At 36.8% G+C, this 14,861-nt stretch overlaps 1 protein-coding gene across 1 annotated transcript in view; it reads right to left on the bottom strand.

Annotated features, from left to right (window-relative positions):
- Positions 1-14,861, bottom strand: part of RALGAPA2 (Ral GTPase activating protein catalytic subunit alpha 2) — a 342,879-nt gene that overhangs the window by 194,144 nt on the left and 133,874 nt on the right. The window contains exons 18-19 of the mRNA XM_049774320.1: positions 10,130-10,303; positions 9,044-9,141 (exon numbers count right to left, since the gene is read on the bottom strand). Of these exons, the coding sequence (XP_049630277.1) occupies positions 9,044-9,141; positions 10,130-10,303 (272 nt within the window). The remainder of the gene's footprint in view (positions 1-9,043; positions 9,142-10,129; positions 10,304-14,861) is intronic.

Below are 14,861 nucleotides of genomic sequence, written 5' to 3'. Positions count from 1 at the left end.
AAAGTTTTACAAGACTGTTAAGCTTCTACTACCCATTTCAAAGACAGCAAAACAACACTAATAATAAAAACAGAAAATGAATTATGTTTTCCAATTGAAGGATATATGTTCACAAATTACTATAATTGAATTATAAATTACTCAAGATCTGAAATTTGTGGCCTCTACTTTGTCAACTGACATACAATTAAACTGATCTACTGGGACAGGCTACCAAATTATATGGAAATAATTTGGTTTGAAATTCTATTCAGTCATCAGCTTAAGCACACATAATAGTAATGCAATTCTCCAGAAGGCCTAAGATCCTCACAAATGTTGAGCGGACTGGAAGGAAAAAGAATATATCCCAGCCAGACTTTTAAAGTGCCTTCTTTATTAAATGTCCAAAAGAGTTTCCTGCGCATCAGTCAATTCAATAGAGAAGACAGAGACATTTGGAGGCAATCTGTCATCTCTAAAACCTTTAACTAGCTTGGAAAGATAAAACATACATGAATTACATGAACAAAATATGCATATGAATTATTTCAAAGAGGTGTGCAGAATAAAGAGGTACCTTATTTGGTTTACAGTGATAAGAGAACATTTCAAGAAGGCAACAGAAATGGAGTAGTAGAGAGAAGGCAGGAGGGGATTCAAGGCAAGAGACACTGAGTAGTAATCAGCACGCTTTTGCAGGAACAGAAGCTGATTATTTCAGGTCATGCAGGGTAATCAGGAGAAAAATGAAAATGGTAAGAGAAAAACGCTGACCACCTGACTAAAAAAAGGCAGCTGTGAGTGGGTCTTTAACATTGGGCTTCAAATTTCAACTTAATACTGATAAAATGAAGCTGTTCAAATGATATATTATTGCAATTAAAAACATAATAAGAAAGATAAGTCTAGTTATCTGAGGGTGGACGATCAAGAAGAAAACTGCTATGGAACAGTTAATGGTTTAAAATATAGTAGATAAGGTGGAAAGAGGAAATGTAAGCAAGTAAAAGTTGAATCAAAAAATCGGCTATAAATGGGAATAAAAGAAAATTAAATTGGAAAGAACTTAAATCTATGGGAAGGAAGGAAGAAAGGGAAGGAGGAATGGAGGGAGGAAGGGAAGGAAGGAGGGAGGAAGAAGGGAGAGAGGGAGGGGGAGGAAAGGGGAAGGAATGAACAGAGGGAGGGAAGGAGGGAAGAAGAGAGGGAAGAAAGGAGGGAAGAACAGAGGGAAGGGGGAAGGGAGGAAGGAAGGGATGAAGAGAGGGAGGAAGGGGGAGGTTGGGGATGCAGAAAGTCTGATAAAGGATTTTTAAGACAGTTTCTCATAGTTTAATTTTCTATTTTGACTGAGCTAAAAAAAAAGTAATATCTACTAGTGGGCAATTATCTGAGACAGATAATAAAAGCAGAAACAATAATGTAATTTAAGTTCCTTTAGTGCAAAGTACATTTTTTAAAATATTTTATTAAAACACCTTGATTAGAAACATGATTGTGGTAGGGTTTCAATCATGTAAAGAACATCCCCCATCACCAGTGAAACATTCCCAACACCAGAGGGGAGGAGGGAGATTAGTGCAAAGAATATATTTTTAAAAAGAGCTGAAACTCAATGAACCAATTAAAGTGATGAATACTTAGCAAACAAGTGAAAATGAGAAAACAAGATACATAATTTAGAGAATCATTAAAATAAAATCAGAGGGGCAGGAGAGATAACATAGAGGTGGACTTTGCCTTGCATGCAGAAGGACAGTGGTTCAAATCCCGGCATCCCATATGGTCCCCTGAACCTGCCAGGAGTGATTTCTGAGTGTAGAGCCAAGAGTAACCCCTGACCACTGCTGGGTGTGATCCAAAAACCAACAAAATAAAATAAAATAAAACAAAATCAGAGAAATATATAATAAATAAAATACTGAAAGACTAATGCTATATAAAATTTATAGTTTAAAGAAAAATGACATATATCTAATGTGCTAAATGAAAATGTACCCAGAATATTTTCTTAACTGGAGAGCAATATGCAAGTTCACTTGATTCTGATTCTATGAGAGATGAAGTATTTCTGGTTACAGAATTCAATTTGGCATTAAAATTCAGGTTGTAATTTGGGAGAAATCACAGAAAGAAATCAACAAGTGACTGATATTCTTTCCTATAAAAATCAGAAATCAAGGCAATAAAATAGGATTATCATAAGGGACAATCCACTGTCATAAAAAGGCAGTGGCTAAAGGCCCAGTATTTAAATATTAAGATAGTATGCTCTTATTCCTGGGAAAAATAAAAGCAAATGCTATCCTACTAGCATTCTATCATTCCTATCCACATTTATAATTTTATAAATTATAAGTCATCTAGAAACTCATAATCTTAGGCCAACAAACAAAAAGAAATAAGCCTCTAAATATTAATCAAAAGGGTCTGAGAAACAACGCATGTTAGGTTTAAAACCTCTTCAATGATTTTATATAATCAGATAAAAATTAGAATTGCAATCTGTAAATACTTCAAAGGAAAAAAGGTACAAATCACAAAAATAAGCAAGAAATTATAAACTATTAAAATTCTAAGATAAACCTAAAAAGAATGAATCTGAAGTAAAAGGCAAAATGACTAAAGTAAACAATTCCTTTGAAGTAGTAGCAACTACATATGAGAAAACAAAATTAATGAATTAAATAAAAAGGCAGTTCTTTTTGGAGTTGCCCATAGAAAGGCCAGAAGACCAAGAAAAATGGAAACTAAAAAAAGAAAGACAGAATGACAAAATCTTAAATATTTCTATCCAGGACTCCAGAGAAATAGTACAGAAAGAATTTTTTAAAGGACAATATTTGAATAAATATTTGAAGAAGACTCCAGAAAAATAAAAGACAAACTTCCACTAATATAAGAAACAGAACACATAGCAAAATGGAAAAATACATCCAATAGAAACTGTACCTTAAAATACTATAATAAAACTGAAAGGCAAAGATAAAGAACAAAGAGAAAACAGAATAGACAGAAAAATTCTCAATAGCAATATGAAAAGATACAATAAGGGGTAAGTGAAGTATTAAAGAGATGAGGGAATATTGTTATGCTGTTCAGAAAGCAAAGTAACCAAGGAATCAATATAGCACTGAAATAAAGTCTTTTACATCTGGGAAACAGTAAATATGAGAGACAGCATTTTAGGTTAAGGATTTAAAAATAAAAACAATTTTAAGATGGTTTCAATAAATGGAAACTGGCTCATCACCCAATCGGGGAATAATCAATTACCCTTTTACTTATAATAAATCCAATAAATTGAAGACTTAAGTGTGTAGAAGGAGTTTATACACAATTTAAACAGTACAATTTTTATCCCTGCATAGTAGTTTTTTTTTAATTTTCATAAAATTTAACTATCAATGTGATAGAAAATTAGTATATAAACATTGATAGTTTGTACTCACCAAAAGATAAAGATAGCAAAGATAAAAGCCACATGTTGGAAGAAATTGTCAGTAATATAACTAAAATAAGATCAGTATTCACATGAATAAAGAATTCATGCAGGGGCCAGAGCGATAGCACTGCAGGGAGGGCATTTGCCTTGCACACGGTTGACCTGTATTCAATCCCTGGCATCTCATGTGGCTCCTGACACTGCCAGGGGTGATTTCTGAGCACAAAACCAGGAGTAACCCCTGAGCACAGCTGGGTACAGCCCCCCCCAACAAAAGAAACAAAAAAAGAATTTATACAATATTTTTCAAAATTTTAAACAGGAAATAACAAACCATTATTTACTATTAAAAATGGAAAATGCATGAATACAAATGCATTAAAAGGTTGATACATAACCAATTAACATATGAAAATATTTTAAATTTTATTAGTGATATAAGAAATGGAAATTAAGGGCCAGAGTGGTAGTGCAGCGGTAGAGTGCTTGTCTTGCGTGTGGCTGACCCAGGAGAGAGCTCGGTTCAATTTTCGGTGTATGGTCCCCCAAGTCGGGGCAATTTCTGAGCGCAAAGCCAGGAGTGATCCCTGAGTGTCACTGGATGTGGCCCGAAAATTCAACCCTCCCCAAAATATAGAGAAATGGAAATTAAAATAAGGTCTCATGTTTATGTACTTGACTTATAAAAATTTCAAGTCTGACAATATTAGGATTGGCAAGAATGTGAATGAATAGTGGTAATTCAACATCACTGGTAGTGGGGTAAGTGGGGCCACCAATTTGAAAAATACATAATGTTCTTTACTGACTATTTCCTTAGTAATAATTAACTCCACTCCTAAATAGCTATTATCAGAAAAACTTAAATATAAAGATCTTTAAACACTACAAAATATATATTTAGTATTTATATGTTACATGCAATTTGACACAGTCTAAATATCCATCATCAGGAGAAAGGAAAATTTAAATGTCTTTTTTTTTGTTTTTTTGTTTTGGTTTTGGGGCCACACCCGGCGTTGCTCAGGGGTTACTCCTGGCTATCTGCTCAGAAATAGTTCCTGGCAGGCACAGGGGACCATATGGGACGACGGGATTCAAACCAACCACCTTAGGTCCTGGATTGGCTGCTTGCAAGGCAAACACCGCTGTGCTATCTCTCTGGCCCCGAAAATTTAAATGTGATATGTTTAGATGGACTATATTTAATGGGCTATATATAATTTGTAATAATGTAGATGAACATTAGAAATCTATAAGTAAGCAAAGAATGTAATATCACTTAATAAAGTTCAAACATAAGAAAAACAAGTAAATATTTTTTTTATTGTTGTTTGAACATATATACAAGAGCCAAGTCAAGATAACATTGTTTTGAGGGTAAGGAAGTAACTTAGAAGTCAAAGCAACGGCACTAGAGGAATATATTCTAACTTAAACGATAAGTTTGTGAGGGGGGCAGGAGTAAAAGCAAAACAGGCAGGGTGTTTGTCTTGCACACAATTGGTTGACCCAGGTTCGATCCCTAGCATCTCAGATGGTCCCCTGAGTCTGCCAGTAGTAATTTCTGAGTGCAGAGCTAGGAGTAACCCCTAAGTGCCACTGGGAATGAGCCCCAAACTAAAACCAAACCAAAACAAAAAAAAACCCAAAATGTTTGTATTTGGTAATATACACATAATAATATACCTACATATACAAAATGTACATATTTAAGTTGGCATATGCCCTTAAAAAATAAAGACAAGAAAAGAAAAAATAATACTGGATATCTTCAAGGGAAGGCTTTTTCTTTTCCTTTTGTATATTTCTCTATAAAAATATACTGTGTACATGACTCTTTCTTTTTTTGTTTTTGCTGTTTGGGCCATACCCAGCAGCAGCTTAGGGGTTCCTTCTGGCTCTGCACTCAGAAATCTATCGTGACAGGCTCGGGGGACCATATGGAATGCTGGGAATCAAACCTAGGTCCATCCTGGTTCTGCCACATACGAGGCAAATGCCCTACTGCTGTGCTATCTCTATGGCCCCTGTATATGCCTTTTTTTAAAGTATGTATATCCAGAAGTGAGCTAGCTACTTTAAAGATTTTTTTAGAGGAATACTACCATAACGTAATGACATTGATGGGGCCACAGTGACAGCACAGCAGGTAGGGTGTACTCTTGTACATGGTTGATTCAGGTTCAATTCCTGGCATTCAAGATAGTCCCCTAAGCACTGCTAGGAGTAATTCCTAGTAATGCAAAGCCAAGAAAATCTGAGTATCACTGGGTATGGCTCAAAAACATAATGGCATTGATAGAGTAACTTGGATACTTTGGTTGTGGCAAGATGCAACAATTATGTGCATCAAACCAAACCATAACATTAATATTATTGCAACCATGTGACAAAACTATAATAATTGAATATTTTAAATTAATTTTTATGATATAGATTTAAAAATCAATGTTACATTATATTAAAAAATGAAATCAAAACAGATCTAAAGCTATATCTAGAACATTGAATCTGCACAACTAATTTATCAAGGCCAGGTAGTAAATTCCATGTGCATGCTAATTTTGTAATATGAAAACATTTTATGGAAATATTAATACTATAAAAGATAGGTAATTTTTTTCTGAATTACCTGGAATCATAGGCACATAGAGAAAAATGCAGGTAGAACACTCCATGACATTGAAGCTAACAGTATCTTCAAGGATGAAACACCACTGACCAAGTAAGTGGAAGCAAAGATAAACAAATGGGACTACACTAAATTAAGAAGCTTCTGTACTTCAAATGAAACAGTGACCAGGATATAAAGACTACCTACAGAATGGGAGAAACTATCCACCCAATCCACCCAATATTCACCCAATACACATCTGATAAAGGGTTAATAGCTAAGATATCTAAAGCACTGGTAGAGCTTAACAAGACAAAAACATCGAAAAAGAAAAAAACACCTAATCCTATCAAAAATGGGAAGAGATCCACCCTGAATATTTGTCATGGGGACTCAACTTAGACCTCAAATGATCAGACATCAACCATCCAACCCCAAACCCTGGATCCCAACCTTATAATTTGCACAGTTCCCTTCATCAGCACCAGAAATCAAACTCCCCTGTGAGGGAGGCCCTAATACTACTTTGGTAATAACTTGAACCAGGGTATGTTCATATAACACCCTGATATGAGGAAACAGCAACAATCTTGATCTAAGGGCAGGTTGCCTTACCTCATCACCTAACAGTGAGATGAAAGAAGACGTTCCATCCTAGATCTATGCAAAAACCAAGATCACTAATTACAGAAGACTGACTGACTACAACAACCATGACTGAGCAAAACATTTTCTGGGACCATAAAGAAAGACTCTATCCTAGGCTTTGTCCTAAAATCTGTGCAAAAATCAGGATCTCTAATTATAGAGGACTGACTTTGACAATTACAAGTGAGCAGAATGTTTCCTGGCATCATAAAGACAGACTCTGGGGTTTGACAACTAACATGTCTGGACCTATAGTTGGTTTCATGACAGAACACTTCAAGGATAGAGACACCCTGTATCTCTTAGGCCAAGGGAATTTCTTTTCTTTTCTTTTCTTTTCTTTTTTCTCTTTTTTATTTGGTTTTTGGGCCACACCTGGCGATGCTCAGGGGTTACTCCTGGCTGTCTGCTCAGAAATAGCTCCTGGCAGGCACAGGGGACCATATGGGACACCGGGATTCGAACCAACCACCTTTGGTCCTGGATCGGCTGCTTGCAAGGCAAATGCCGCTGTGCTATCTCTCCGGGCCCGGAATTTCTTTTCTAAATTCTCCCAATATTTATTGTGCCTATGAAAAAAGAAAGGAACACCCCCCCCCAAAAAAAAAAAACCCAAAAAACAAAAAAACTTGTCACATCAACCCTCCTGGTTTTTTTCTTTTAATTTAATTTATATTTATAGCTTCTAGACAGGTGCTCCTGCCTGCTATTTTAAAAACAGAACCACAGAACATGAATCATCTTGCTCTGTTTCATATTTCTATATCTTTCTACAAATTGAGGAGAAAAGAAGTGAATTAGACCTAGGAGCAAGTGGTCTTGGGAGCATTGAGTGTAAATAAAAAATGGTCAGACCTAAATATCCAAACCAAATTCAACGAAAATAAAATCAAGAGGCCCAAACTACAACAAGCTATACACAAAAGGGACACTAGCAGTCCAGGGGGCTACAGTTGAAGTATGGGATACATTCTGGGCTAGGGCGGAGGGAGGTCAACACTGGTGGTGGGAATGGCCCTAATTCACGATCATTATGTACCTTCAATACAACTGTGAAAGACTTGTAATTCACATTGGTCTCAATAAAATTATTTAAAAAATGAGAAGATATAAACAGAAAGTTACTCAAAGAGAAATTTCCTAAAAGAAGAAATACAGATGGCTAAAAGGGACATGAATAAATGTTCCACATCACTAATCATCAGGGATATACAAATCAAAACAATGAGGTATCATCTCACACCACAGAGAATGGCACACATCTCAAAAAACTAGAAAAACTAGTCTGATGTGGATGCAGAGGAAAAAGGTCTCCCATTCACTGCTGATGGGAATGTTGACTGGTCCATCCTTTTTGGAAAACAATTATTTCCTCATAAAACTAGATACTGTGTTCTTACATGACCCCAAAATACTATTCCTAGGAATATATCCTAGAGGCTCCAAAACAATGTTAAAAAAAAAAAAGCTCTCTGTACTCCTCTATTCATTGCATCACTATTCCCAATAGTCAGAATCTAGAAACAGAACAGATGAATGGATAAAGAAACCATGGTATATCTACACAATGGAACACAACACAGGTGTTAGGAATAATGAAGACATAAAATCTGCTTATATATGGAAGATATGGAGAGTATTATGCTGAGCAAAAAGAGTCAGAGAGAGAGAGAGAGAGAGAGAGAGAGAGAGAGAGAGAGAGAGAGGGATAAGCAGAGGATCACCACACTCATTTGCTGGTTATTGAAAAAAAAGATAATATGGTAATAATACCCTAAGACAATGAAATGAGGACCAGAAGGACTGGTCCATATTAAGACGCTTGCCACAGAGAATGGGGGAGTCAGTTAGGGCAGGGAAGCATCCACTATGACAATGATAGTTGGAAATGATCACTCTGGACAAGAACTGAGTGCAGAAAAGAAATAACATGATATGCACGTTACTCTTTCAGTAATAATATTGCAAACCACAATGCCTAAGAGAAAAAAAGAAAGAAAGGGAGAGAGAGAGAGAGAGAAAGAGAGAGAGAGAGAGAAATGCCAAAGAGGCAGGCATTGGGGAGGAAGTGGAGAGGGCAGGAGGAAACATTGATGGGGACACTGATGGCAAGAAATGTTCACTGGTGAAAGGCCAAGACTGAAACTGATCATGAACATCTTTGTTAACTGTTTTTCATGGTGATTCAATGAAAGAATTTATTAGAAAAAAAAGATAGGTCATTTGGGTCCAGAACCCATCTAAGTGGGATAATTTTTAAAAGACAATATCATTGTCACTAATAAATTTATCATGGTGATGTTTTTAAATGATGTTTTAATGACAAACTGATATAACTGAAAATATCTTACTGTTATTCCTTCATGTTCTTTCTTCGTGTGTCCTTTATTCTCTTGAATTGGTTTGGGTTCTGAAAAACTTACATTCTGTGCATTTTCCATCTTCTGACCTTAAAATTTTGTGAGAAAATTTGATAAAAGGAATATTTTAGAAGATAATTGAGAAAATATTTTATATAGATATACTAAAATAAATAAAAATAGAAGCAAATAGCTGATAAACTGGTAGCCTCTGTTTAAGACCACCATAAAACTTGGCTTCTGTGGCAGAGTTCCTATGAGCATATTCAATATTATACACTTTGACAGTCAATAGGTCCATTTTATTAGCTGGAAGTAGAAAAAGCCCTGTCCTAGGATCATAGGGACGATATCTCAGAGAAAGACTGAACTAATCAGGTAAGCCAAAACGGGAAGAAAAATGCAGTAAGGTGATTCATTATTGGCTGAGAACTAAGATTGCTGAGAGCACAAATAATCAGTATCAGTAATAAAATATTATAATACTGCAAAACCTACAAACATATAGTAATGCTCAGGAGGTAGTCTCAGCTCCAGGTAGTACACAGGTGGCCACATGGCACCAACAATCAAACCTGGGTCTCGGCATGAAAAGCATGAATCAGACCATTAAGTTTTCCCTCTGGCTTACTGGTAGTATTATTACTACTTTCTTTAGTTTCAGCAGTCTATAAGTTTGCTAATTAATATTTTCACATCTCTCATCAGCTTTCCTTTCCACTGTGAATGTTTGTGGCTTTTCTCAGAGCCCTTTCCTACATCCTTGGGAGTGTGTCTCCCTGCCTGCTAACCATTCTCCCTGACTGCGTGGTGTGACCTCCCACTCATCTTTCTGGACTACTCTCCCATCCTCAAACATGTCACATCTGTAGAGCGTGTGTATGTGTATAGATATAGGTATATGCAGACGTATAATTTAGACAAAAACATTAAAATAATAAAAACACTGTAGCCAATTAGGTCCATGTAATCAATGTAAAGAATAAAATCCCTTGAAAATACATGAGATACTTTAAATGTGAAAAGTAACAGGACAAGCAGCGTTCCGCCCCTGCCAGAATTCAAAGTTTCACTTACTGAGGAGAGGATGAGCAGGGGTACTCAGTGACACACCCTGGGAAGAGCCTGTGCAGGAGGGCTCAGTGACATCAGGCGTGCTGCTGCTCCGGAGGATCTGGTGGGGCTGCTCAGCAACCAACCGGCCCGGGTCGAGGGTGGGGGAATTCTCTGACTGCTGACATTCCTCCACTTCTGCAGGCATTAGCACAAGGCACAGTGTTTGTACGTATTAGAGAAACTCATTTTACTATTTTAAATTATTCTTTTTTTGTTTGTTTGTTTTTGGGCCACACCCGGCATTGCTCAGGGGTTACTCCTGGCTGTCTGCTCAGAAATAACTCCTGGCAGGCACGGGGGACCATATGGGACACCGGGATTCGAACCAACCACCTTTGGTCCTGGATCAGCTGCTTGCAAGGCAAACGCTGCTGTGTTATCTCTCTGGGCCCTAAATTATTTTATTTAAAAAAAAAAAAGGCTTTTGGCTTTTTGTAGAGAAACTGCAAAAGGATAATCTACTTTGATGTCACAGTTTCCTTCATTTGTTAGTGCAGATAAACCTCTCCCAGAATACACTTCTCCCTTCTGGGACCATAACACGCTTTATTCCTGGCTCTGCACTCACTCTTGATGGTGTTTCAGGGGAGTGTATGTAGTGCTGGGGATCAAACTGGGTCAGCAGTGTGTAAGGGAGCTTAAGCACTGTACTAGCTTTCTATCCCTACATCCCCCCACTTGCCTTTGTCTGGACCAATTTCTCCCTAGGTCCAGTTTCTCCCCAGCAGTGCTTAGGGGTCCTAGAGGCCACTCCTGGTAATATTCATTTGGTTTAGTGGAACTGAGAGTTCATTGCTCAGGCCAGGTATATAGCTGTGGCAATAGCAACTAGGGCCCCACCAAGAGATGTTTGGGGGTTATACGGGGATGAAATTAAAAAATGGAGTTTCCACATGCAAGAGTGCTCTCCACCTCTTAAACCCTTCACCTCACCAATTTATTTTCCTTTCAATTTCTATAAAATAATTCATTTTACTATAGGACTGAAAAGGTCATTTGGAATTTCTGAAACATGCATGGTGATGGAATGAACCAGGAGATCATTTGGAGCTGAGTATGTTAGGAATAACACACACACACAACACACACACACCCATACACATACACACAAATGGAAGATAAAGGGAAACATAGGAATTTCAACTCCATTACTTCTTTGTTCTATTCTGTTTTATTTTGTATACCTGGCTGTGTGTTCAGGGATCAGTACTGCAGTGTTAAAATGCTTGACTGTTCAAATAAAATATTATATTGAATAGCTTATATCAGAAAATGCAATGTTGAATTAATTACTAATATGCAAAAATGTTACAGTTTTTATAATAATAATAAATTTGTCATAATGTAAGAAATCAAAGATGACTACTGATTACTATATAATCTCAGCTAAGATTATTATTATACTGTATTTTTTTTTTTTTTGGTTTGTTTGGTTGTTTGGGAGCCAAATCTGACAGCAGTGCTCAAGGTTTACTCCTGGTTCTGGGCTCTGGGATGGCTCCTAGAATGTGCTCAGTGAACCATATGTTATGCCAGGAATCAAATCCAGGCAGGCTATGTGCAAGGCAAGTGCCTTATCCTTTGTACTATCTCTGGTCCTATTGCATTATATCCTTATAGAGAATAAATTTACTCCAAATAAATTTTAAAACATCACTGTGCATTTTAATTTCCAAAACAATTCAAGACATACAAAGAATCATTTTGCCCTTTTTCTCTTGAATAAGCTTCTGAATTGTACATCATTTGCCTAGGTTACTATAACAAATCCTTAATTGGTTTCTTTCCCCCTTTCTGACCACTTTCATACTATTCTTTATATGGCCCCTGGAGAAGTCCCACCAAAATAAAGATTTGACCACTTTAACTCCTCTCCTTCTAGAACCTTCCATAATTTTACCTTCAATCCCTCTTTAAGGTGAAGACAGAACTTTCCTTAATCTCACATCATACATTAATCCCTTTTTCCACTTTCTGAAAGCTCTTGTTCATTTCTGATCCAAACAATATTCACTATTTGGCCCCCACTGCTCTCTCCATCTCGCTCAACTCAAGTTGCTCATGTTCTCTGAGCATTTCTGCTATGAGGCTTATCACATAGTTTTACATTATGAAGCCAACATTGCATCACCTTAACAGATTCCACACTCACTCAAATAGCCATAGAACCTCCTATTTTTAGAATAGTGACTTTAGACTTTTTTGTTTGTTTGTTTGTTTGTTTTGGCTACACTTGGTGGCGCTCAGGGGGTTACCCTGGCTCTGTGCTCCTGGCAGGCACAGGGGACCATATGGGATGCTGGGATTCGAACCGCCATCCATCCTGGGTCAGCCGCTTGCAAGGCAAACACCCTACTGTTGTGCTATCTCTCTGGCCCCTAACATCGGGCTTTCTAAAAGGTTTTAGTAGTTAAAATTTCCTAGTTCTAAAAAGAGACCGATCAAAATTCAGCCTGCATTATCTTACTACTAGTAGAGTCACCCAATTTCTTGCTTGAAATGAGAACTTGTCAATGTTCCACCCTCTGTTAATTCATTCATTCAAGTCACAAGTTAGAATGCTGGTTCACGTTAATTAAAAAAGAAGACTCTAAATTTAACATACTAATTTCAACAAAGTGTTGTGATCTTATTTTTACTATTTAAATAAAAAAACAACCATTTTATTTATATATTAAAATTCATTTTAAATCAAACTATAAAAATGCTCAAAACTATGTCATTTGTATAATCTTTCACTTGGAATTCAAAGTATAAATTCAGAAGCCCCTGGTAAATTAAATTTGTTAACAAAGGCATGCCAGGATAACAAGAGCACATTGGCCCATTAAAGCCCTGTCTTTCCCAAGCTTCATCTCTGCCATTCTCTTGTCATGCCAAGACCTGTTGATTTTTCCACAGAAAAACACAAGGTATGTATGTACTTCTAAACTATCCATGTGTTTGAAAGCACAGATCAGATCACACAATTCTACTTCTAGGATCTTTAGCATCAGGCAAAAGAAGACATATAAAACAAGAGGGAAAACCTTTTGGCAGACGTCTTCATTATTTATTCTAATTATCTAAGACACTGAAACCTAAGAATTTGCATTTGTTAATGAATCTACTTACTAATTCAAGGAATCAGAAGAGGGAGCTCAAGAGCTGCTGAACTCTAAAATTTACTGGCAACAGTCAGTTGTTATGGAGAGCAGGAAGAGCTGGTTTTTTAGTCTCTTAAATTGGAAGCCAAAAACTGGTAGATGTTGGTTTCAGGCTATGTGCAGAAATAAATAAGAGCTGGGCCAACACTGGCAGCATCTTTTGAAAGATAAAGAATATCACCATCTGCTGGGATGCAATATAGCCTCAGCACTCAGGCTTCCAAATTTGAGTGTCCCCACTGGTCCTCAACACAGCAGACGGGTAAGGAGCCTGCCATCACCAGCTGGTCTGCTTTTTCAACATGCTAACCTAATACAGCTTTAAGGCTTTGTGTTTGTAAAACCATCAGAAGGGACTTCTCAGATGGACAGAGTCCAAGCCTGAGAAAAATACTGGAAGTGGTGAGAGTGGGGAGCAGCCCGATTAGGATAAGAAGAACGGGAAGAATTTCAATGTCAAAAGTATGGTTAATGCTATTTGTCCTATCACTGACTGTTGTGACAGACTTTGGAAAAGTGAATTTTAAGCTCTCTTTCTCCCATAATATAAGGCCAATTTTCTGGTTTTAACTATAGGCTTCCTGGTCTTTTGATAATTTTTACCAAGTCTACATTCACATTTCGCACATGCTGATATTTCTTGACATCTTTGTTTTTCTTTTTTAAAAAACAGTTCTTGGGCTCCCTCTGCTGGACTTTTTTCTTAAGAAACTGATTTCTAGGGGCTGAATACTCTATATGCAGCTGACCTGGGTTTAGTCCCCAGTATCCCAAATTGTCCTCTGAACCCCACCAGGAGTGATTCCTGAGTGTAGAGTCAGGAGTAATACATGAGCATTTCTGGGTGTGGCCTCCCCCAAAAGAAACAAAAACAAACAAAACAAAGCATAAACAAATAATGGCAAAGCTACTCCCATATGACAGTGACAACTACAGCATGTAAGTTCAAAACAAATTAAAAATACTTTAACACTGATCAATCAAATATTAAGATACAAGCTTAACTGTCCTAAAACAGAAAAAAAGAACAAAATGTCAAAATTACATCACAAATTCTGAGAGATCTAAGATTTTGTTTTCAAAGTCATATAATTTAATAAACCACCTTAGAAAGTTATATTCCATCCAAGAAACAACAAATCGTAAACTTTCTCAAGTAAAACTAACGTAGAAGCTCACATTTTAGGGCTAGAAAGAATTTCTTCCACAAAGGAAAACAATAGAAAATCTACCTGTCACCTGGTTGACCATGTCCCTGCTTAAACTGATGAAGTATGGGAGTTACAGCTTTCCCAAAATCCCACTTCCATCAAATAGAGTGACAAATAAATCAGAATAGGATGTCACATATAGTGCATAAGTAATTTCTCTTAAAATATTATAACAAGTTTTGTGTGTTATACTATAATGTAGATTAGAAAAAAGGTAACATAAATGAAGCAAAATTAGCAATGACTATTATAGTCAATAAAAGACAATATGGTAAAAAATACAGAGGCAATAGAGATGAGGGCCAGGAGGACCAGTTCATGGTAAGAAGCTTGCCA

The sequence above is a fragment of the Suncus etruscus genome, chromosome 6 (genome assembly GCF_024139225.1).
Source record: "Suncus etruscus isolate mSunEtr1 chromosome 6, mSunEtr1.pri.cur, whole genome shotgun sequence".
Classification (NCBI taxonomy): domain Eukaryota; kingdom Metazoa; phylum Chordata; class Mammalia; order Eulipotyphla; family Soricidae; genus Suncus; species Suncus etruscus.
The sequence above is the reverse complement of the archived record's forward strand: the minus strand, read 5'-3'. Positions and strand labels throughout refer to the sequence as shown.